The sequence below is a fragment of the Oncorhynchus kisutch genome, unplaced genomic scaffold, assembly GCF_002021735.2.
Source record: "Oncorhynchus kisutch isolate 150728-3 unplaced genomic scaffold, Okis_V2 scaffold3717, whole genome shotgun sequence".
In the NCBI taxonomy this organism is placed as follows: domain Eukaryota; kingdom Metazoa; phylum Chordata; class Actinopteri; order Salmoniformes; family Salmonidae; genus Oncorhynchus; species Oncorhynchus kisutch.
In genome coordinates this window covers 252,221-275,771 of record NW_022265662.1, presented here as the reverse complement: position 1 = coordinate 275,771, position 23,551 = coordinate 252,221, and the positions used below count along the sequence as shown (strand labels likewise).

Genomic DNA, 23,551 nt, shown 5'->3' with positions numbered 1-23,551 from the left:
ATGTGTCGTCAAAACTATCCGTTCGTGTTGGGAATAGAAACGTTTTTTGGGGTTTACACTGCCCTCTTCTGTATATGTCTAGAATGTTATGTAAGTGACTGTGTAATGGCAAATTTGTTTAGTTGATTTCCACCTTATTAGACATAGCTACCAAAGTAACTGTTTTTAACAAACTGTTGGCCTATTCTAACTGTTTTGTTTCAATCAAAGCATACATTTTACCTAGTGGCGTGCCACATGAGAGAAATGCGACCATTCGCACAATCAACCTGAAATTACGTGGTGTTTTTTTTGTCTTGGAGTAGCGTTATACTATGCTATTATATTCAATTCTGTTAATTAGAATACTAATTACGGAGAAGCTGCATTTCCCGAATTCTCTGGAACTCTCGTCCCTATAGCAACATATCTGAGCTTCTGCCGTGCAGAATTATCTACATTACACACATTCTCTGATCTACAGAGAATTACAGGCTACTCTGGTGAATGGTGTTGTTAATAAAGTCAGATCAAATAACACCAGGTCAAAGGTTACCCTCCTCCCTCCTTCGTATTCAAAAGTAACAGTCGGTATCTTGTGTGGCCACCAGCTGCATTAAGTACTGCAGTGCATCTCCTCCTCGTGGACTGCACCAGATTTGCCAGTTTTTTTATGTAGATGTTACCCCACCAAGGCACCTGCAAGTTCCCAGACATTTCTGGGGGGAATGGCCCTAGCTCTCACCCTCTGATCCAACAGGTCCCAGGCATGCTCAATGGGATTAAGATCTGGGATTTTCGCTGGCCATGGCAGAACACTGACATTCCTGTCTTGCAGGAAATCACGCACAGAACAAGCAGTATGTCTGGTGGCATTATGCTGGAGGGTCATGTCAGGATGAGCCTGCAGGAAGGGTACCACATGAAGGAGGAGGATGTCTTCCCTGTAACGCACAGCATTGAGATTGCCTGCAATGACAACAAACTCAGTCCGATGATGCTGTGACACACCGCCCCAGACCATGACGGACCCTTCACCTCCAAATCGATCCCGCTCCAGTGTAACGCTCATTCCTTCGACGATAAACACAAATCCGACCACCCCTGGTGAGACAAAACCGCGCCTCATCAGTGAAGAGTGCTGTCTTAGGCGTCTCACAGTACGGACATTGCAATTTATTGCCCTGGCCACATCTGCAGTCCTCATGCCTCCTTGCAGCATGCTTAAGGCACGTTCACGCACATGAGCAGGGACTCTGGGCATCTTTCTTTAGGTGTTTTTCAGAGTCAGTAGAAAGGCCTCTTTAGTGTCCTAAGATTTCATAACTGTGACCATAATTGCCTACCCTCTGTAAGCTGTTAGTGTCTTAACGACCGTTCTACAGGTGCATGTTCATTCATTGTTTATGGTTCATTGAACAATCATGGGAAACAGTCTTTAAACCCTTTTCAATGAACATCTGTGAAGTTATTTGGATTTTTACAAATGATCTTTGAAAGACAGGGTCCTGAAAAAGGGACATTTCTTTTTGTGTTAAGTTTACATACCTGAGAGGATCCTACCAATTTTAACCCGACAGAAATGTGTCACCTGCTCTTGCTTTCCATGCCTTGTTCTTTTCTAACTTTCACGATGAATGTTTTCCGATAAAACAGGGGTTTTTGAAACTTGGTCCCCTCATAAACGTTATGTGGGCAAATTCATTCAGATCAATACTGTCTGTTTACAGGTTTACACAAGGTACTTGCTGAATGAAATCTGGGAATCAGATTACAATATTTATATTATTATGCTGCAAGACTATGTTATCTTGCCGAGCAAAACGCCTAGTCTTAAGGTTTCAATTGAAACTATAGTGTAGATACTGTATAGCCTATTATATAAGACTCTTCTTCTACTGTTCTCTCTATAACACCTGCAGCCGATAAGCCTAGTCTTAAGGTTTCAATAAAAACTATAGTGTAGATACTGTATAGCCTATTATATAAGACTCTTCTTCTACTGTTCTCTCTACAACACCTGCAGGCTATAAGCCTAGTCTTAAGGTTTCAATAGAAACTATAGTGTAGATACTGTATAGCCTATTATATAAGACTCTTCTTCTACTGTTCTCTCTACAACACCTGCAGGCTATAAGCCTAGTCTTAAGGTTTCAATAGAAACTATAGTGTAGATACTGTATAGCCTATTATATAAGACTCTTCTTCTACTGTTCTCTCTACAACACCTGCAGGCTATAAGCCTAGTCTTAAGGTTTCAATAGAAACTATAGTGTAGATACTGTATAGCCTATTATATAAGACTCTTCTTCTACTGTTCTCTCTACAACACCTGCAGGCTATAAGCCTAGTCTTAAGGTTTCAATAGAAACTATAGTGTAGATACTGTATAGCCTATTATATAAGACTCTTCTTCTACTGTTCTCTCTACAACACCTGCAGGCTATAAGCCTAGTCTTAAGGTTTCAATAGAAACTATAGTGTAGATACTGTATAGCCTATTATATAAGACTCTTCTTCTACTGTTCTCTCTACAACACCTGCAGGCTATAAGCCTAGTCTTAAGGTTTCAATAGAAACTATAGTGTAGATACTGTATAGCCTATTATATAAGACTCTTCTTCTACTGTTCTCTCTACAACACCTGCAGGCTATAAGCCTAGTCTTAAGGTTTCAATAGAAACTATAGTGTAGATACTGTATAGCCTATTATATAAGACTCTTCTTCTACTGTTCTCTCTATAACACCTGCAGGCTATAAGCCTAGTCTTAAGGTTTCAATAGAAACTATAGTGTAGATACTGTATAGCCTATTATATAAGACTCTTCTTCTACTGTTCTCTCTACAACACCTGCAGGCTATAAGCCTAGTCTTAAGGTTTCAATAGAAACTATAGTGTAGATACTGTATAGCCTATTATATAAGACTCTTCTTCTACTGTTCTCTCTACAACACCTGCAGGCTATAAGCCTAGTCTTAAGGTTTCAATAGAAACTATAGTGTAGATACTGTATAGCCTATTATATAAGACTCTTCTTCTACTGTTCTCTCTACAACACCTGCAGGCTATAAGCCTAGTCTTAAGGTTTCAATAGAAACTATAGTGTAGATACTGTATAGCCTATTATATAAGACTCTTCTTCTACTGTTCTCTCTATAACACCTGCAGGCTATAAGCCTAGTCTTAAGGTTTCAATAGAAACTATAGTGTAGATACTGTATAGCCTATTATATAAGACTCTTCTTCTACTGTTCTCTCTACAACACCTGCAGGCTATAAGCCTAGTCTTAAGGTTTCAATAGAAACTATAGTGTAGATACTGTATAGCCTATTATATAAGACTCTTCTTCTACTGTTCTCTCTACAACACCTGCAGGCTATAAGCCTAGTCTTAAGGTTTCAATAGAAACTATAGTGTAGATACTGTATAGCCTATTATATAAGACTCTTCTTCTACTGTTCTCTCTACAACACCTGCAGGCTATAAGCCTAGTCTTAAGGTTTCAATAGAAACTATAGTGTAGATACTGTATAGCCTATTATATAAGACTCTTCTTCTACTGTTCTCTCTACAACACCTGCAGGCTATACGCCTAGTCTTAAGGTTTCAATAGAAACTATAGTGTAGATACTGTATAGCCTATTATATAAGACTCTTCTTCTACTGTTCTCTCTATAACACCTGCAGCCGATAAGCAGTCAAACAGTTCCAAAACAGGCTGTACAATCTTTATTGCAATTTAATGAGATTTTCAAGATCCAGATAATAATGCATGCTAACACTTTATTAACATGGACTAGCTATCGTTTGGTTTTAAAATGTGTCCGGTGTCCAGGTTTGTATCTGTTGCAATATGTATATAAAAGAGAAGAACTGTGTGAAAAAAAAAATACAGCTATCATTGTCCACGCAGCAGGAACATGAGGAAGGCAGCGGTGTTCTAGAAGCATCCACTCAGCAGGAACATGAGGAAGGCAGCGGTGTTCTAGAAGCATCCACGCAGCAGGAACATGAGGAAGGCAGCGGTGTTCTAGAAGCATCCACTCAGCAGGAACATGAGGAAGGCAGAGGTGTTCTAGAAGCATCCACTCAGCAGGAACATGAGGAAGGCAGCGGTGTTCTAGAAGCATCCACGCAGCAGGAACATGAGGAAGGCAGAGGTGTTCTAGAAGCATCCACTCAGCAGGAACATGAGGAAGACAGAGGTGTTCTAGAAGCATCCACTCAGCAGGAACATGAGGAAGACAGAGGTGTTCTAGAAGCATCCACTCAGCAGGAACATGAGGAAGGCAGCGGTGTTCTAGAAGCGTCCACGCAGCAGGAACATGAGGAAGGCAGAGGTGTTCTAGAAGCGTCCACTCAGCAGGAACATGAGGAAGGCAGCGGTGTTCTAGAAGCATCCACGCAGCAGGAACATGAGGAAGGCAGAGGTGTTCTAGAAGCATCCACGCAGCAGGAACATGAGGAAGACAGCGGTGTTCTAGAAGCATCCACTCAGCAGGAACATGAGGAAGACAGCGGTGTTCTAGAAGCATCCACTCAGCAGGAACATGAGGAAGGCAGCGGTGTTCTAGAAGCATCCACTCAGCAGGAACATGAGGAAGGCAGCGGTGTTCTAGAAGCGTCCACTCAGCAGGACCATGAGGAAGACAGCGGTGTTCTAGAAGCGTCCACTCAGCAGGAACATGAGGAAGGCAGCGGTGTTCTAGAAGCGTCCACTCAGCAGGAACATGAGGAAGACAGCGGTGTTCTAGAAGCGTCCACTCAGCAGGAACATGAGGAAGACAGCGGTGTTCTAGAAGCGTCCACTCAGCAGGACCATGAGGAAGACAGCGGTGTTCTAGAAGCATCCACGCAGCAGGAACATGAGGAAGGCAGCGGTGTTCTAGAAGCGTCCACGCAGCAGGAACATGAGGAAGACAGCGGTGTTCTAGAAGCGTCCACTCAGCAGGAACATGAGGAAGACAGCGGTGTTCTAGAAGCGTCCACTCAGCAGGAACATGAGGAAGACAGCGGTGTTCTAGAAGCGTCCACTCAGCAGGAACATGAGGAAGGCAGCGGTGTTCTAGAAGCGTCCACTCAGCAGGAACATGAGGAAGACAGCGGTGTTCTAGAAGCGTCCACTCAGCAGGAACATGAGGAAGGCAGCAGTGTTCTAGAAGCATCCACTCAGCAGGAACATGAGGAAGACAGCAGTGTTCTAGAAGCGTCCACGCAGCAGGAACATGAGGAAGGCAGCGGTGTTCTAGAAGCGTCCACTCAGCAGGAACATGAGGAAGGCAGCGGTGTTCTAGAAGCGTCCACTCAGCAGGAACATGAGGAAGGCAGCGGTGTTCTAGAAGCGTCCACGCAGCAGGAACATGAGGAAGACAGCAGCCAGGAGAATGCAGAGAGTACACACTGTAGGAACCACGATCTCTGTTACCATCTCCATGTGGCTGGTCAACGGATCTGAAATAATCATTGAACACAATAAATAAATTAAATGTTTATATAAAACCCACACAGTAACCCGGTCTACACCCTAAACAGCAAACAGAGGCTCCATTTTTTTATTTATAATAACACATAGATGACGACACCACTTTGCACTACTAGCAGAAATGTACTCGGCGACAAATAGCCAATAGTCCGATAAGTGCTAAATGAAACACAACTCAAATTCAACACTTTAAATGATTTGAAAAGTGAATGTATTTCCTACCCAGGTCTGCTACACACCAGTCAGTCAATCAAAAGAAGAAGTGATGAAGTCCTACGTAGGCCTACCTAAACTTCATCATGCACTGGCCAAACCTTTGGCATCCCTGCCTGTTCCTTACTGTCCTGCTGGGACTTTCTTCTAGCTGGAGGGGCAAACAAAGAAGAGTCCTGTTAGAGAATGTCTTCCCATGTAGTTTTGTAGTTCAACTATTTGTAGTTCAACTGTTTGTAGTTCAACTGTTTGTAGTTCAACTGTTTGTAGTTCAACTATTTGTAGTTCAACTATTTGTAGTTCAACTGTTTGTAGTTCAACTGTTTGTAGTTCAACTGTTTGTAGTTCAACTATTTGTAGTTCAACTATTTGTAGTTCAACTATTTGTAGATCAACTGTTTGTAGGTCAACTGTTTGTAGTTCAACTGTTTGTAGTTCAACTATTTGTAGTTCAACTATTTGTAGTTCAACTATTTGTAGCTCAACTATTTGTAGCTCAACTATTTGTAGCTCAACTATTTGTAGCTCAACTATTTGTAGTTCCACTATTTGTTGAAAAGTGCCAATTAGATCCAGAATGTTCCTTTGTTTGCCCTGACAGCCAGATGTCCCTGCACGCTGAAGTTGTTGGAGCTGACTGACATACATTGTGTAAAATATTTTCATATAGTTCAAGTTTTAACGGGACTATTCTATTGAGTCCGTTGTACTGGGGCTTACTAAATCAAGGCAATCGCAGCTCAAGTATTGGAAAATCTTTGCCATGTTGTCTTTGAGGCAGGGGTCTGGTGGTGTTGGGGTCTGGTGGTGTTGGGGTTTGGTGGTGTTGGGGTCTGTCAGTGTTGGGGTCTGGTGGTGTTGGGGTCTAGTGGTGTTGGGGTTTGGTGGTGTTGGGGTCTTGTGGTGTTGGGGTCTGTCAGTGTTGGGGTCTGTCAGTGTTGGGGTCTGGTGGTGTTGGGGTCTGGTGGTGTTGGGGTCTGTCAGTGTTGGGGTCTAGTGGTGTTGGGGTCTGGTGGTGTTGGGGTCTGGTGGTGTTGGGGTTTGGTGGTGTTGGGGTCTTGTGGTGTTGGGGTCTGTCAGTGTTGGGGTCTGTCAGTGTTGGGGTCTGGTGGTGTTGGGGTCTGTCAGTGTTGGGGTCTAGTGATGTTGGGGTCTGGTGGTGTTGGGGTCTGGTGGTGTTGGGGTTTGATGGTGTTGGGGTTTGATGGTGTTGGGGTCTGGTGGTGATGGGGTCTAGTGGTGTTGGGGTCTGGTGGTGTTGGGGTCTGGTGGTGTTGGGGTTTGATGGTGTTGGGGTTTGATGGTGTTGGGGTCTGGTGGTGTTGGGGTCTGGTGGTGATGGGGTCTAGTGGTGTTGGGGTCTGGTGGTGTTAAGGTCTGGTGGTGATGGGGTCTAGTGGTGTTGGGGTCTGGTGGTGTTGGGGTGTAGTGTAGCCTTCTGTACTGACCTGCAGCTAGAAGCTGGTTACTGGAGGAGCACGTCTCTGTGGCTTTCCTTCTCCAGCTCTCCACCTGTAGAGACCATCAAAATGCATGTATTAATCAACCAACCAACCAATCAATCAATATATATTAATACAAGCCATTAAAAAAAAAGTCTGTCACAAAACAGCCAAATAGAATAGGCCTATATCAGGTGTGTACAAGGTGTCTGTGACTGACTGACTGTACCTCTCTCTGGTTGGGGAATCCATTGGAGCTGATGATGCGTTTGTAGTACTGAACAGAGGCTTTTGGGTAACGTGGTTTATTCTTGTTGAGGAAGTCCACGTAGAACAGGCCAAACCTCTCAGAGAAGCCTTCGTCCCACTCAAACTTGTCCAGCAGCGACCAGGCTGTATAACCCTTCACGTTCACGCCGTCCTTAAGGGCTGTCATGTGGAGAAAAGACCACCAGAGGGTGCTGTAGGAGTTCACTTGCCCAGTATCAATAGAGTAGACAGTGAAGCAAACTTCAAACACACTCAAAACACCTGTTTTGTCCTAAAATGATGCCAGTTCACTAAAACAATTACTTGTTATAAAGAAAAGTTTACGTTTTACTAAACCTCTATAGTATTAGATTATTTTCTCTGCTAAAACTTTCTTCAAGGTAATATTCAGAGGATGTTATTTCCTCTGGTAGATCGGTTCCTCACCCTTGAGCATCTCATTGATGTAATCCTTGAAGTACTGCATCCTCCATTCATCACACAGGTCTGTGCACCTCTGCACCTTCTCTGACACCCCATTCTCTGTCACGTAGATCATGGGGTTCCCATACTGGGTCTAGTGGAGAGACAGGGAGACAGGGTGGTGAGGAGACAGGGTGGTGAGATGGTGTGGGGAGACAGGGACACGGGGTGGGGGGATGGGGTGGGGAGACAGGGAGAAGGGGTGGGGAGATGGGGTGGGGAGACAGGGAGAAGGGGTGGGGAGATGGGGTGGGGAGACAGGTAGAAGGGGTGGGGAGATGGGGTGGGGAGACAGGGAGATGGGGTGGGGAGACAGGGAGATGGGGTGGGGAGGGGAGATGGGGTGGGGAGATGGGGTGGGGAGATGGGGTAGGGAGACAGGGAGACGGGGTGGGGAGACAGGGAGATGGGGTGGGGAGACGGGGTGGGGAGATGGGGTAGGGAGACAGGGAGATGGGGTGGGGAGACAGGGAGACGGGGTGGGGAGACAGGGAGACGGGGTGGGGAGACAGGGAGATGGGGTGGGGAGACGGGGTGGGGAGATGGGGTGGGGAGATGGGGTAGGGAGACAGGGAGACGGGGTAGGGAGACAGGGAGATGGGGTGGGGAGACGGGGTGGGGAGATGGGGTAGGGAGACAGGGAGATGGGGTGGGGAGACAGGGAGACGGGGTGGGGAGACAGGGAGATGGGGTGGGGAGACGGGGTGGGGAGATGGGGTAGGGAGACAGGGAGACCTGGTGGGGAGACAGGGAGTGGGGTGGGGAGATGGGGTGGGGAGACAGGGAGACGGGGTGGGGAGACAGGGAGATGGGGTGGGGAGATGGGGTGGGGAGAAGGGGTAGGGAGACAGGGAGATAGGGTGGGGAGACGGGGTAGGGAGACAGGGAGACGGGGTCGGGAGACAGGGAGACGGGGTGGGGAGACAGGGAGACGAGGTGGGGAGACGGGGTGGGGAGACAGGGAGACGGGGTGGGGAGATGGGGTGGGGAGATGGGGTGGGGAGACAGGGAGACGGGGTGGGGAGACGGGGTGGGGAGACAGGGAGACGGGGTGGGGAGACAGGGAGACGGGGTGGGGAGACAGGGAGACGGGGTGGGGAGACAGGGAGACGGGGTGGTGAGACAGGGAGACGGGGTGGGGAGACGGGGAGACGGGGTGGGGAGACAGGGAGACGGGGTGGGGAGATGGGGTGGGGAGACAGGGAGAAGGGGTGGGGAGACGGGGTAGGGAGACGGGGTGGGGAGATGGGGTGGGGAGACAGGGGGAAGGGGTGGGGAGATGGGGTGGGGAGACAGGGAGACGGGGTAGGGAGACAGGGAGATGGGGTGGGGAGACAGGGAGATGGGGTGGGGAGACAGGGAGATTGGGTGGGGAGACAGGTAGACGGGGTGGGGAGACAGGTAGACGGGGTGGGGAGACAGGAAGACGGGGTGGGGAGACAGGGAGACGGGGTGGGGAGACAGGTAGACGGGGTGGGGAGACAGGTAGACGGGGTGGGGAGACAGGGAGACGGGGTGGGGAGACAGGGAGACGGGGTGGGGAGACAGGGAGACTGGGTGGGGAGACAGGGAGACAAATACATCATATATTTAACCCAAGTCTGGCAGGTAGGACCTGCCCACACTAACAGTAGTGTAATATACCTTGACGAAGTTGAGCAGGCGTCTGAATCCCCAGGGGACAGAGTAGAGCCACTCAGAGCCGGGGTCGGGCCAGCGAGGGTCCACCAACTCCACCAGGTCACGGTCGGTGAAGTAGCTGTTCCCACGGCCAGACGGGTAGTTCTTCTGGGTGATATAGCGCGTGGTGAAGTGGCCAATACCCAGGAAGTCACAGGTGCCCTTGATGTAACTCTTCTCCTGGGAAGAGAAGACAGGGAGACGGGAGGTTCCTAGACCCTGCTGGGCACTCTTCCTACCTGGAGACCAGAGAGAGAGAGAGACCAGATTACACCATAACCTTTGACCTCTGACCCTTAACCCTGCTGGGCACTCATCTTGTCTGTGTGGAAAGAGACATCAGGTGTGACAGTGACACGTGTGCGTTTCTATGTCCTGTTACATATTGGCAGGGATTTTGGACACTGGCCAACCAGGCAAGTACACTCAGAAAAAAATCTAGAACCTAAAATGGTTCTTCGGCTGTCCCCATATGAGGCCTCTTTGAAGAACCCTTTTGGGTTCCATGTAAAACCCTTTCCACAAAGGGTTCTACATGGAACCCAAAAGAGTTCTACCTGGAACCAAAAAGGGGTCTCCTATGGGGACAGCTGAAGAACCATTTTGGAGTGTACACCATTTTTTTTTCCTATCCCGTGTCTATAATCTGTGCCATTCAATATTTTAAAAGACAGCCTAGCGGGCTAATTGGGTACATTTTCTACTAGCCTGGTCTGAACAGTACTAGCCTCAGCCTAGCGGGCTAGTTGGGTACATTTTCTACTAGCCTGGTCTGAACAGTACTAGCCTCAGCCTAGCGGGCTAGTTGGGTACATTTTCTACTAGCCTGGTCTGAACAGTACTAGCCTCAGGCTAGCGTGCTAGTTGGGTACATTTTCTACTAGCCTGGTCTGAACAGTACTAGCCTCAGGCTAGCAGGCTAGTTGGGTACATTTTCTACTAGTCTGGTCTGAACAGTACTAGCCTCAGGTTAGCGTGCTAGTTGGGTACATTTTCTACTAGTCTGGTCTGAACAGTACTAGCCTCAGGCTAGGTGGCTAATTGGGTACATTTTCTACTAGTCTGGTCTGAACAGTACTAGCCTCAGGCTAGCGTGCTAGTTGAGTACATTTTCTACTAGCCTGGTCTGAACAGTACTAGCCTCAGCCTAGCGGGCTAGTTGGGTACATTTTCTACTAGCCTGGTCTGAACAGTACTAGCCTCAGGCTAGCGGGCTAGTTGGGTACATTTTCTACTAGCCTGGTCTGAACAGTACTTGCCTCAGGCTAGGTGGCTAATTGGGTACATTTTCTACTAGTCTGGTCTGAACAGTACTAGCCTCAGGCTAGGTGGCTAATTGGGTACATTTTCTACTAGCCTGGTCTGAACAGTACTAGCCTCAGGCTAGGTGGCTAATTGGGTACATTTTCTACTAGTCTGGTCTGAACAGTACTAGCCTCAGCCTAGCGGGCTAGTTGGGTACATTTTCTACTAGCCTGGTCTGAACAGTACTAGCCTCAGGCTAGGTGGCTAATTGGGTACATTTTCTACTAGTCTGAACAGTACTAGCCTCAGGCTAGGTGGCTAATTGGGTACATTTTCTACTAGTCTGGTCTGAACAGTACTAGCCTCAGGCTAGCGTGCTAGTTGAGTACATTTTCTACTAGCCTGGTCTGAACAGTACTAGCCTCAGCCTAGCGGGCTAGTTGGGTACATTTTCTACTAGCCTGGTCTGAACAGTACTAGCCTCAGGCTAGCGTGCTAGTTGGGTACATTTTCTACTAGCCTGGTCTGAACAGTACTAGCCTCAGGCTAGCGGGCTAGTTGGGTACATTTTCTACTAGTCTGGTCTGAACAGTACTAGCCTCAGGTTAGCGTGCTAGTTGGGTACATTTTCTACTAACCTGGTCTGAACAGTACTAGCCTCAGGCTAGTGGGCTAGTTGGGTACATTTTCTACTAGTCTGGTCTGAACAGTACTAGCCTCAGGTTAGCGTGCTAGTTGGGTACATTTTCTACTAACCTGGTCTGAACAGTACTAGCCTCAGCCTAGCGGGCTAGTTGGGTACATTTTCTACTAGCCTGGTCTGAACAGTACTAGACTCAGGCTAGCGGGCTAGTTGGGTACATTTTCTACTAGCCTGGTCTGAACAGTACTAGCCTCAGGCTAGGTGGCTAATTGGGTACATTTTCTACTAGCCTGGTCTGAACTGTACTAGCCTCAGCCTAGCGGGCTAGTTGGGTACATTTTCTACTAACCTGGTCTGAACAGTACTAGCCTCAGCCTAGCGGGCTAGTTGGGTACATTTTCTACTAGCCTGGTCTGAACAGTACTAGCTTCAGCCTAGCGGGCTAGTTGGGTACATTTTCTACTAGCCTGGTCTGAACAGTACTAGCCTCAGCCTAGCGGGCTAGTTGGGTACATTTTCTACTAGCCAGGTCTGAACAGTACTAGCCTCAGCCTAGCGGGCTAGTTGGGTACATTTTCTACTAGCCAGGTCTGAACAGTACTAGCCTCAGCCTAGCGGGCAAGCTTCATTTAAACCCTGTGGGTTGTTCGTGGAAATGGAACACCTAGCTTTGACAATACGTGACTTACCTATGTAGTCTTTCATGACCTGAGGGTAGTCCCCGTTGAAGATGGGTGTAGCGAACCAGCCCATGTAGAACTGGACATATCTCTCTGCTGCCTCGATGTCTCTCTGGTTGGTGATGTCCACTGGCTCCCCCCAGTCTGCCAACAACGAGATCCCAACCAAGCCTTTCTGTTTGCTTCTCCATTGAGTGTCATAGGTGTGCCAAACCTTAGCATGTGCCTGTTCAAATGATATATTATTCTGTATCAGGGGGACGGTACACTAGGCCAATATATTATGGTATTAGATTACTGACAATATTAAATATAATTATATTATAAACAATTAGTGACTACCTTGATAATGTGGTGGGCAGCTTTGTAGGCCCCAGTGCCCTTCAGCTTCAGTCCAGGTGCATGTTCTCCAGTCTCATAGCCCTCCACAGCACTAGACTATAAACACAGTCTCATAGCCCTCCACAGCACTAGACTATAAACACAGTCTCATAGCCCTCCACAGCACTAGACTACAGTCTCATAGCCCTCCACAGCACTAGACTATAAACACAGTCTCATAGCCCTCCACAGCACTAGACTACAGTCTCATAGCCCTCCACATCACTAGACTACACACGCAGTCTCATAGTCCTCCACAGATACTAGACACTGCATTGCTGTACACTAAGACTTAAGCCTATGGTGAAGCTAACCTACAGTAGTCTTCTGGAGGATTTTGGTTCATTTACTGTGTCTCCCAAATGGCACCCTATCCCCTATATAGTGCACTACTTTTGACCAGAGTTCTATGGGCCCATGTAAAAATTAGTGCACTATATGGAGAATAGGGTGTCATTTGGAACACAACCTGTGTGTCAATCAGATAATGTGTTATGGATCATGTATTATGGATAATGTGTTATGGATAATGTATTATGGATAATGTGTTATGGATCATGTGTTATGGATAATGTGCATTATCATACATTATGGGTAATGGATCATGTGTTATGGATGTGTTATTGATGATGTGTATATACAATGTGTTATTGACAATGTATTATGGATAATGTTTTATGGATAATGTGGTATGATCATGCATTATGGGTGATGTGTTATGATCATGCATTATGGGTAATGTGTTATGGATAATGTGAAATGGATGTGTTATGGATAATGTGTTATGATAATGTATTTTGGATCATGCGTTATGGATAATGTAGTATGGGTAATGTATTGTCTTACCCATGGGTTGTTGAAGGTGATCCAGTATTTGACTCTGTCACCAAACCGCTCAAAGCATAAGTTGGCAAAGTCGTTGAAATAGTTCACCATGCTGGCGTTCTGCCATCCACCGTACTTCTCATGTAAGACCTGGGTGGTAACAGGGAGGAAGGTTACTATAGGTCACACAAAACCTGGGTGGTAACAGGGAAGGAAGGTTACTATAGGTCACACAAAACCTGGGTGGTAACAGGGAGGAAGGTTACTATAGGTCACACAAGACCTGGGTGGTAACAGGGAAGGAAGGTTACTATAGGTCACACAAGACCTGGGTGGTAACGGGGAGGAAGGTTACTATAGGTCACACAAGACCTGGGTGGTAACAGGGAAGGAAGGTTACTATAGGTCACACAAGACCTGGGTGGTAACAGGGAGGAAGGTTACTATAGGTCACACAAAACCTGGGTGGTCACAGGGAGGAAGGTTACTATAGGTCACACAAAACATGGGTGGTAACAGGGAGGAAGGTTACTATAGGTCACACAAGACCTGGGTGGTCACAGGGAGGAAGGTTACTATAGGTCACACAAAACCTGGGTGGTAACAGGGAGGAAGGTTACTATAGGTCACACAAGACCTGGGTGGTCACAGGGAGGAAGGTTACTATAGGTCACACAAGACCTGGGTGGTCACAGGGAGGAAGGTTACTATAGGCCACACAAGACCTGGGTGGTAACAGGGAAGGAAGGTTACTATAGGTCACACAAGACCTGGGTGGTAACAGGGAAGGAAGGTTACTATAGGTCACACAAGACCTGGGTGGTAACAGGGAAGGAAGGTTACTATAGGTCACACAAGACCTGGGTGGTCACAGGGAGGAAGGTTACTATAGGTCACACAAGACCTGGGTGGTCACAGGGAGGAAGGTTACTATAGGTCACACAAGACCTGGGTGGTAACAGGGAGGAAGGTTACTATAGGCCACACAAGACCTGGGTGGTAACAGGGAAGGAAGGTTACTATAGGTCACACAATACCTGGGTGGTAACAGGGAAGGAAGGTTACTATAGGTCACACAAGACCTGGGTGGTAACAGGGAAGGAAGGTTACTATAGGTCACACAAGACCTGGGTGGTAACAGGGAAGGAAGGTTACTATAGGTCACACAAGACCTGGGTGGTCACAGGGAGGAAGGTTACTATAGGTCACACAAGACCTGGGTGGTAACAGGGAGGAAGGTTACTATAGGCCACACAAGACCTGGGTGGTAACAGGGAAGGAAGGTTACTATAGGTCACACAAGACCTGGGTGGTCACAGGGAGGAAGGTTACTATAGGTCACACAAGACCTGGGTGATCACAGGGAGGAAGGTTACTATAGGTCACACAAGACCTGGGTGGTAACAGGGAGGAAGGTTACTATAGGCCACACAAGACCTGGGTGGTAACAGGGAAGGAAGGTTACTATAGGTCACACAAGACCTGGGTGGTAACAGGGAAGGAAGGTTACTATAGGTCACACAAGACCTGGGTGGTAACAGGGAAGGAAGGTTACTATAGGTCACACAAGACCTGGGTGGTAACAGGGAAGGAAGGTTACTATAGGTCACACAAGACCTGGGTGGTAACAGGGAAGGAAGGTTACTATAGGTCACACAAGACCTGGGTGGTCACAGGGAGGAAGGTTACTATAGGTCACACAAGACCTGGGTGGTAACAGGGAGGAAGGTTACTATAGGCCACACAAGACCTGGGTGGTAACAGGGAAGGAAGGTTACTATAGGTCACACAAGACCTGGGTGGTAACGGGGAGGAAGGTTACTATAGGTCACACAAGACCTGGGTGGTAACAGGGAGGAAGGTTACTATAGGTCACACAAGACCTGGGTGGTAACAGGGAGGAAGGTTACTATAGGCCACACAAGACCTGGGTGGTAACAGGGAGGAAGGTTACTATAGGCCACACAAGACCTGGGTGGTAACAGGGAGGAAGGTTACTATAGGTCACATAGTCAGTCAGTCAGTCAGTACTCAGTCAGTTAATCAGTCAGTCAGTCAGCACCAAGTCAGTCAGTTAGTCCGTCAGTACCCAGTCAGTCAATCAGGACCCAGTCAGTCAATCAGTACCCAGTCAGTCAGTACTCAGTCAGTCAGTCAGTCAGTCAGTACCCAGTCAGTCAATCAGTACTCAGTCAGTAAGTCAGTCAGTACCCAGTCAGTCAGTCAGTCAGTACCCAGTCAGTCAGTCAGTCAGTACCCAGTCAGTCAGTCAGTCAGTACCCAGTCAGTCAATCAGGACCCAGTCAGTCAATCAGGACACAGTCAGTCAGTCAGTACCCAGTCAGTCAATCAGGACCCAGTCAGTCAATCAGGACACAGTCAGTCAATCAGTACCCAGTCAGTCATTACCCAGTCAGTCAGTCAGTCAGTACCCAGTCAGTCAGTCAGTCAATCAGTACCCAGTCAGTCTGTCAGTACCCAGTCAGTCAATCAGTACTCAGTCAGTCAGTCAGTACCCAGTCAGTCAGTACCCAGTCAGTCAGTCAGGACCCAGCCAGTCAGTCAGTACCCAGTCAGTCAGTACCCAGTCAGTCAGTTAGTCAGTAAGTCAGTCAGTACCCAGTCAGTCAATCTGTTCTCAGTCAGTCAGTAAGTCAGTAAGTCAGTAAGTCAGTAAGTCAGTCAGTACCCAGTCAGTCAGTCAGTCAGTCAGTTAGTCAGTACCCAGTCAGTCAGTCAGTTAGTCAGTCAGTCAGTCAGTCAGTCAGTACCAAGTCAGTCAGTCAGTCAGTTAGTCAGTACCCAGTCAGTCAGTCAGTCAGTCAGTACCCAGTCAGTCAATCAGTCAGTCAGTCAGTCAGTACCCAGTCAGTCAGTACCCAGTCAGTCAGTCAGTACCCAGTCAGTCAGTACCCAGTCAGTCAGTCAGTACCGAGTCAGTCAGTACCCAGTCAGTCAGTCAGTACCCAGTAAGTCAGTCAGTACTGAGTCAGTCAGTCAGTACCCAGTCAGTCAGTCAGTACTGAGTCAGTCAGTCAGTCAGTATCCAGTGAGTCAGTCAGTACCCAGTCAGTCAATCAGTACTCAGTCAGTCAGTCAGTCAGTACCCAGTTAGTCAGTCAGTACCCAGTCAGTCAGTACCAAGTCAGTCAGTTAGTCAGTCAGTCAGTCAGTACCCAGTCAGTCAATCAGTACTCAGTCAGTAAGTCAGTCAGTACCTAGTCAGTCAGTCAGTACCAGTCAGTCAATCTGTACAGAGTCAGTCAGTCAGTACCCAGTCAGTCAGTCTGTACCGAGTCAGTCAGTACCCAGTCAGTCAGTCAGTATCCAGTTAGTCAGTCAGTCAGTCCCCACTTAGTCAGTCAGTACCCAGTCAGTCAGTCAGTCAGTACCAAGTCATTCAGTCAGTCAGTTAGTCAGTACCCAGTCAGTCAGTCAGTCAGTCAGTTAGTCAGTACCAAGTCAGTCAGTCAGTCAGTTAGTCAGTACCCAGTCAGTCAGTCAGTACCCAGTCAGTCAATCAATCAGTCAGTCAGTCAGTCAGTTAGTCAGTTAGTCAGTACCCAGTCAGTCAGTACCCAGTCAGTCAATTGGTACCCTGTCAGTCAGTCAGTACCCAGTCAGTCAGTACCCAGTCAGTCAGTCAGTACCGAGTCAGTCAGTGCCCAGTCAGTCAATCAGTACCCAGTAAGTCAGTCAGTACTGAGTCAGTCAGTCAGTACCCAGTCAGTCAATCAATCAGTCAGTCAGTCAGTCAGTTAGTAAGTCAGTCAGTACCCAGTCAGTCAATCAGTACTCAGTCAGTCAGTCAGTCAGTCAGTACCCAGTTAGTCAGTCAGTACCCAGTCAGTCAGTACCCAGTCAGTCAGTTAGTCAGTCAGTCAGTACCCAGTCAGTCAATCAGTACTCAGTCAGTAAGTCAGTCAGTACCTAGTCAGTCAGTCAGTACCAGTCATTCAATCTGTACCGAGTCAGTCAGTCAGTACCCAGTCAGTCAGTCTGTACCGAGTCAGTCAGTCAGTCAGTACCCAGTCAGTCAGTACCCAGTTAGTCAGTCAGTACCCAGTCAGTCAGTCTGTCAGTACCCAGTTAGTCAGTACCCAGTCAGTCAGTACCCAGTTAGTCAGTCAGTACCCAGTTAGTCAGTACCCAGTCAGTCAGTCAGTCAGTACCCAGTCAGTCAGTCAGTCAGTACCCAGTTAGTCAATCAGTACCCAGTCAGTCAGTCAGTCAGTCAGTACCCAGTCAGTCAGTACCCAGTCAGTCAGTACCCAGTCAGTCAGTCAGTCAGTACCCAGTCAGTCAGTACCCAGTCTCTACCCAGTCGGTGCCCAGTCAGTCAGTTCCCAGTCAGTCAGTACCCACCTGTGGCAGATCCCAGTCAGTCAGTCAGTCAGTCAGTCAGTGCCCAGTCAGTCAGTCAGTCAGTATCCAGTCAGTCAGTCAGTCAGTATCCAGTCAGTCAGTCAGTACCCAGTCAGTCAGTCAGTACCCAGTCAGTCAGTCAGTCAGTCAGTATCCAGTCAGTCAGTCAGTACTCAGTCAGTCAGTCAGTCAGTACCCAGTCTGTCAGTACCCAGTCAGTCAGTCAGTCAGTACCCAGTCAGTCAGTCAGTACCCAGTCAGTCAGTACCCAGTCAGTCAGTCAGTCAGTATCCAGTCAGTCAGTCAGTACTCAATCAGTCAGTCAGTCAGTACCCAGTCTGTCAGTCAGTCAGTACCCAGTCAGTCAGTCAGTCAGTACCCAGTCAGTCAGTACCCAGTCAGCCAGTACCCACCTGTGGCAGATCCCAGTCAGTCAGTCAGTCAGTACCCAGTCAGCCAGTCAGTACCCAGTCAGTCAGTCAGTACCCAGTCAGTCAGTCAGTCAGTACCCACCTGTGGCAGATCCCAGTCAGTCAGTCAGTCAGTCAGTACCCAGTCAGTCAGTCAGTCAGTCAGTCAATACCCAGTCAGTCAGTCAATCAGTACCCAGTCAGTCAGTCAATCAGTACCCAGTCAGTCTGTCAGTACCCAGTCAGTCGGTCAGTCAGTCAGTACCCAGTCAGTCAGTCAGTCAGTACCCAGTCAGTCAGTCAGTCAGTACCCAGTCAGTCAGTCAGTACCCAGTCAGTCAGTCAGTCAGTACCCAGTCAGTCAGTACCCAGTCTCTACCCAGTCAGTACCCAGTCAGTCAGTTCCCAGTCAGTCAGTACCCACCTGTGGCAGATCCCAGTCAGTCAGTACCCACCTGTGGCAGATCCCAGTCAGTCAGTCAGTACCCAGTCAGTCAGCCAGTCAGTCAGTCAGCCAGTACCCACCTGTGGCAGATCCCAATGGTACAGGGTGACTATTGGTGTGATGTTATTGTCCAGGAGCATGTTGATCAGGTCATCATAGTATTTAATTCCCTTCTCATTGATGTGATCAGCTGGAGAAGAGAAATGGACATTACCATTAGCTATAACATTCACGAGAACGTATAGGGCCTGTTTCCCGGACACAGATTATTAAACTTTGTCCAGGACTAAAAGTTATGTTCAGTGGAGAATCTGGAGTATAAAGTATGTTCAGTGGAGAATATGATCTATGAAGTATGTTCAGTGGAGAATCTGGAGTATAAAGTATGTTCCGTGGAGAATCTGGAGTATAAAGTATGTTCAGTGGAGAATCTGGAGTATAAAGTATGTTCAGTGGAGAATCTGGAGTATAAAGTATGTTCAGTGGAGAATCTGGAGTATAAAGTATGTTCAGTGGAGAATCTGGAGTATAAAGTATGTTCAGTGGAGAATCTGGTCTATGAAGTATGTTCAGTGGAGAATCTGGAGTATAAAGTATGTTCAGTGGAGAATCTGGAGTATAAAGTATGTTCAGTGGAGAATCTGGAGTATGAAGTATGTTCAGTGGAGAATCTGGAGTATAAAGTATGTTCAGTGGAGATTCTGTAGTATAAAGTATGTTCAGTGGAGAATCTGGTCTATGAAGTATGTTCAGTGGAGAATCTGGAGTATAAAGTATGTTCAGTGGAGAATCTGGACTATGAAGTATGTTCCCTGGAGAATCTGGACTATGAAGTATGTTCAGTGGAGAATCTGGACTATGAAGTATGTTCCCTGGAGAATCTGGAGTATAAAGTATGTTCAGTGGAGAATCTGGAGTATGAAGTATGTTCAGTGGAGAGTATGAAGTATGTTCAGTGGGGAATCTGGTCTATGAGGTATTTACCTTTGATTCCGTTGGGAAATATCCTTGGCCAGGAGATGGAGAAACGATAGTGGTTAAACTTCATGTCCTTCATCAAGGTGATGTCATCCTAGGAGATATTGACGATGTCATGTCAAGGGTCTCAATTGTGACGGAGCCATATGGTTCAAATCTCAAATGGCTCCCGATTCACTTTGCAGTGCACTACTTCTGACTACATGGGGATAATGCGTCTACCATCTATTCAGTCTATTCACCTTGAACTTGTAATATCCTTCGCAGGAGTGGTCTGCGGTGTCGTTGAGGAAGATCTTTCCCTTCTTGTGGGCGAACACGTCCCAGATGCTCATCCCTTTGCCATCCTTGTCCCAGGCTCCTTCTGTCTGGTACGCAGAGCCCCCAGCCCCCCAGGAAAACCCTTCAGAGAGATATAGAGGTTAGCAAGAACTCTTCCTTCCTGGGAGAAAATACTTTACAATTTCTCTCTCTCTCTCTCTCTCTCTCTGTCTCTCTCTCTCTCTGTCTGTCTGTCTCTTTCTCTCTCTCTCTCTCTCTCTCTCTCTCTGTCTCTCTCTCTCTCTCTCTCTGTCTGTCTCTTTCTCTCTCTCTCTCTCTCTCTTCTCTCTCTCTGTCTCTCTCTCTGTCTCTCTCTCTGTCTCTCTCTCTGTCTCTTTCTCTCTCTCTCTCTCTCTCTCTCTCTCTGTCTCTCTCTCTCTCTCTGTCTGTCTCTTTCTCTCTCTCTCTGTCTCTCTCTCTCTCTCTTTCTCTCTCTCTCTCTCTCTCTCTCTCTCTCTCTCTCTCTCTCTCTCTCTCTCTCTCTCTCTCTTCTGCATTAGCTATAAAATCTTGATTTCTGTGAAAAATGTAGGCCTCTCTCTCTCTCTCTCTCTCTCTCTCTCTCTCTCTCTCTCTCTCTCTTCTGTATTAGCTATAAAATTCTTGATATCTGTGATAAAAATGTAGGCCTCTCTCTTTCGTCCTCTCTTGCGCTCTCTATTTCTCATCTTAATTTATGCCATTACATTTATATTTTTAGCAGTTTGTTTATCTTTTTTTTCTGCAGATCATATATATTTTTTATAACTATGTTTTGCTGTCAGTAATAGACCTTTATTTAAAATAAAATCCTGATTCAGTCACTTCTGCATTTCTCTCTGTCCGGTAGCCTACCAGTTGGGAAGGTGCCGTAGTAGAATGATCCGCGTTCATTCTTGGTCCAGTCGAAGTCTTCGTTGGCGGACACACACAGCACCAGCGCATAGAGCAGCTTCAGCATCCGCTGTAGTGACATGGTGTTGATCTCTCACAGGTGGCTCACTGTCTCCGGTCACAGCTGCACATAGAAGGAAGAAACCATACGGCATACGGTTACTATGGACACTCGTAGTCAGTGTCATAAACATTGGTTAAACTGATCTCAGATCATACATAAACACTGTACTTTCATAGAAAGTCTTCTTCTTTTAACTTTAATGGCAATGAGGTTAAACTGATCTCAGATCATTCATAAACACTGCACTTTCATAGAAAGTCTTCTTCTTTTAACTTTAATGGCAATGAGGTTAAACTGATCTCAGATCATACATAAACACTGCACTTTCATAGAAAGTGTTACGTCTTCTTCTTTTAACTTTAATGCCAACGAGTAAAAACTGATCTCAGATCATTCATAAACAGTCATCTAATGGGTACAATTACTTCTGTGTAATTAACAACTTTTACTTTAATGCCAATGAGGTTAAACTGATCTCAGATCATACATAAACACTCATCTAATGTATACAATTACTTCTGTATGATTAACAACTTTAACGCCTATGAGGTTAAACTGATCTCAGATCATACATTTTTAAACACTCATCTAATGGATACAATTACTTCTGTGTAATTAACACCATTGTCTTCATATGATGCAGAGCTCAAACTGCAGATATTTTTTTATCTCAAGACAATTCTACCGCTCTGGGGTTGATACAAACAATATGCTAATATATTTTCATATATTACTGATATAAATGACACAAATAAAACCCTTTCAGCTCCATTATCAAATGAAGATTGAACAGAGACTTACACAGAGGTGACAGGTATCCCACGCCTGTGGATAAAAGCATCCTAATGAACTCACACGGGAAAACATCTCTACAGAATGGATTGAACTCAGAAATTAGCAATAGTTCATGAGATACACTGACACCATGTAATTCTCAGGCCCCAAATTAAGATTAAAGGAATGATCTAGTCTCATTTCAACCAACCATGAGATACACTGACACCATATAATTCTCAGGCCCCAAATGAAGATTTAAGGAATGATCTAGTCTCATATCAACCAGCCATGAGATACACTGACACCATATAATTCTCGGGCCCCAAATGAAGATTAAAGGAATGATCTAGTCTCATTTCAACCAACCATGAGATACACTGACACCATATAATTCTCAGGCCCCAAATGAAGATTAAAGGAATGATCTAGTCTCATTTCAACCAGCCATGAGATACACTGACGCAAAACGTAATTAAAGACAGAAAGTACGTCAACTTGTCTAACACAGTCAGTATCAGCGACATGTCAAACTGATCCCGTCCCGGCAGAAGGTACCCAGGTCTAGTAACTGATCATCAACATCCTTCAGTGTCTCATTTAGAAAAGTGAGTGAAAATGTTTTTACGAATATAGACCAAAAATATGCCCCCTTCCACAGCCTACCTACAGTGTATCTAGGTAGCTATCTCTGTCCCTGTCTCTCTGTCTGTTCCTTCTGTCCCTGCTGTCTTTCATCACTAGCTCTCCCCAGAACCACATATAGTTACATGCCCACATATAGTTACATGCCCACATATAGTTACATGCCCACATATAGTTACATGCCCACATATAGTTACATGCCCACATATAGTTACATGCCCACATATAGTTACATGCCCACATATAGTTACATGCCCACATATAGTTACATGCCCACCTATAGTTACATGCCCACATATAGTTACATGCCCACATATAGTTACATGCCCACATATAGTTACATGCCCACATATAGTTACATGCCCACATATAGTTACATGCCCACATATAGTTACATGCCCACATATAGTTACATGCCCACCTATAGTTACATGCCCACATATAGTTACATGCCCACCTATAGTTACATGCCCACATATAGTTACATGCCCACATATAGTTACATGCCCACATATAGTTACATGACCACATATAGTTACATGACCACATATAGTTACATGCCCACCTGTTTGTCCCCATTGGAAACAAATCCAAAAATGAAAGAAAGATCCACAAGTTTCTGGACCTAATTCCTTCTCACAGATCCTCAGGGGTCGAGGTTACAGCACCCGATGTCACAGGAACAGCACCGCGAAACGAAAAGTTTTTACCTCTATTCAGGGGCCCCATTGGGCGAGCAGTCAGGACCCCCCCCCCCCCCCTCCCCCCATTCAAAGCCAATGGAGTGTGAGTGTAATCTGCTGGGGCAAACAGATCTTTTGGAAATGGGTTGTTTTTTTCCCCACTGTAAGCAAAGTGAGTGTCAGACAGTGTGATCTATACACATGCAGGTCAGCCTCAGAGAGTTTTACTATAGGCTCCTATCAATGGGACTATGTCTACAATTAGATTCATTGAAATATCCGGATTTGATTTCTACACTCTTAGGAGAAAAAATAGATGCAATCTAAGACCTATAAAAGGGTTCTTCGGCTGTCCCCATAGGAGAACCCTTTGAAGAACCCTTTTTTGGCTCCAGGGAGAACCCTTTTGAGTTCCATGTAAAAATCCTTTAAACCATGGAACCTAAAAGAGTTCTACCTGGAACCAAAAAGGGTTCTACCTGGAACCAACAAGGGTTCTTCTAGGGGGACAGCTGAAGAACTGCTGAAGAGTGTATATAGGAATGTTATATGTAGATTTACAGTTGAAGTCAGAAGTTTACATCCACTTAGTTTGGAGTCATTAAAACTCATTTTTCAACCACTCCACAAACTTCTTGTTAACAAACTATAGTTTTGGCAAGTCTATTAGGACATCTACTTTGTGCAT

General features: G+C 46.4%; 1 protein-coding gene across 4 annotated transcripts; it reads right to left on the bottom strand.

Annotated features, from left to right (window-relative positions):
- Window positions 1–3,696: 3,696 nt before the first annotated feature.
- Window positions 3,697–22,879, bottom strand: LOC109883805 (lactase-like protein). 4 transcript variants are annotated; one of them, XM_031820896.1, is made up of 14 exons: window positions 22,746–22,879; window positions 20,659–20,821; window positions 19,746–19,906; window positions 19,510–19,597; window positions 18,606–18,715; window positions 13,327–13,455; window positions 12,442–12,537; window positions 12,109–12,325; window positions 9,496–9,770; window positions 7,816–7,945; window positions 7,349–7,548; window positions 7,126–7,189; window positions 5,752–5,828; window positions 3,697–5,433 (listed from the first exon to the last, which is right to left on the bottom strand). In XM_031820896.1, exons 2-13 carry the CDS (start codon window positions 20,777–20,779, stop codon window positions 5,752–5,754), a joined length of 1,668 nt encoding a protein of 555 aa, XP_031676756.1. In that variant the 5' UTR covers window positions 20,780–20,821; window positions 22,746–22,879; the 3' UTR covers window positions 3,697–5,433. The 4 variants fall into 4 exon arrangements, with proteins under 4 accessions (XP_031676756.1, XP_031676753.1, XP_031676754.1 ...); XM_031820895.1 differs by lacking the exon at window positions 5,752–5,828 and having other exon boundaries at window positions 5,211–5,252; window positions 5,298–5,433; XM_031820893.1 differs by lacking the exon at window positions 5,752–5,828.
- Window positions 22,880–23,551: the final 672 nt, after the last annotated feature.

What these genes read in the sequence shown, in the direction of transcription:
- LOC109883805 (XM_031820893.1), bottom strand. Translation starts at nt 20,779, where the DNA reads ATGTCACTACAGCGGATGCTGAAGCTGCTCTATGCGCTGGTGCTGTGT. An exon ending in CTGCCCACCACATTATCAAG is followed by an intron (nt 12,326 to 12,441) that starts GTAGTCACTAAT and finishes TCATTTGAACAG; the next exon opens with GCACATGCTAAGGTTTGGCA. An exon ending in TAACCAGCTTCTAGCTGCAG is followed by an intron (nt 5,434 to 7,125) that starts GTCAGTACAGAA and finishes TGATTATTTCAG; the next exon opens with ATCCGTTGACCAGCCACATG.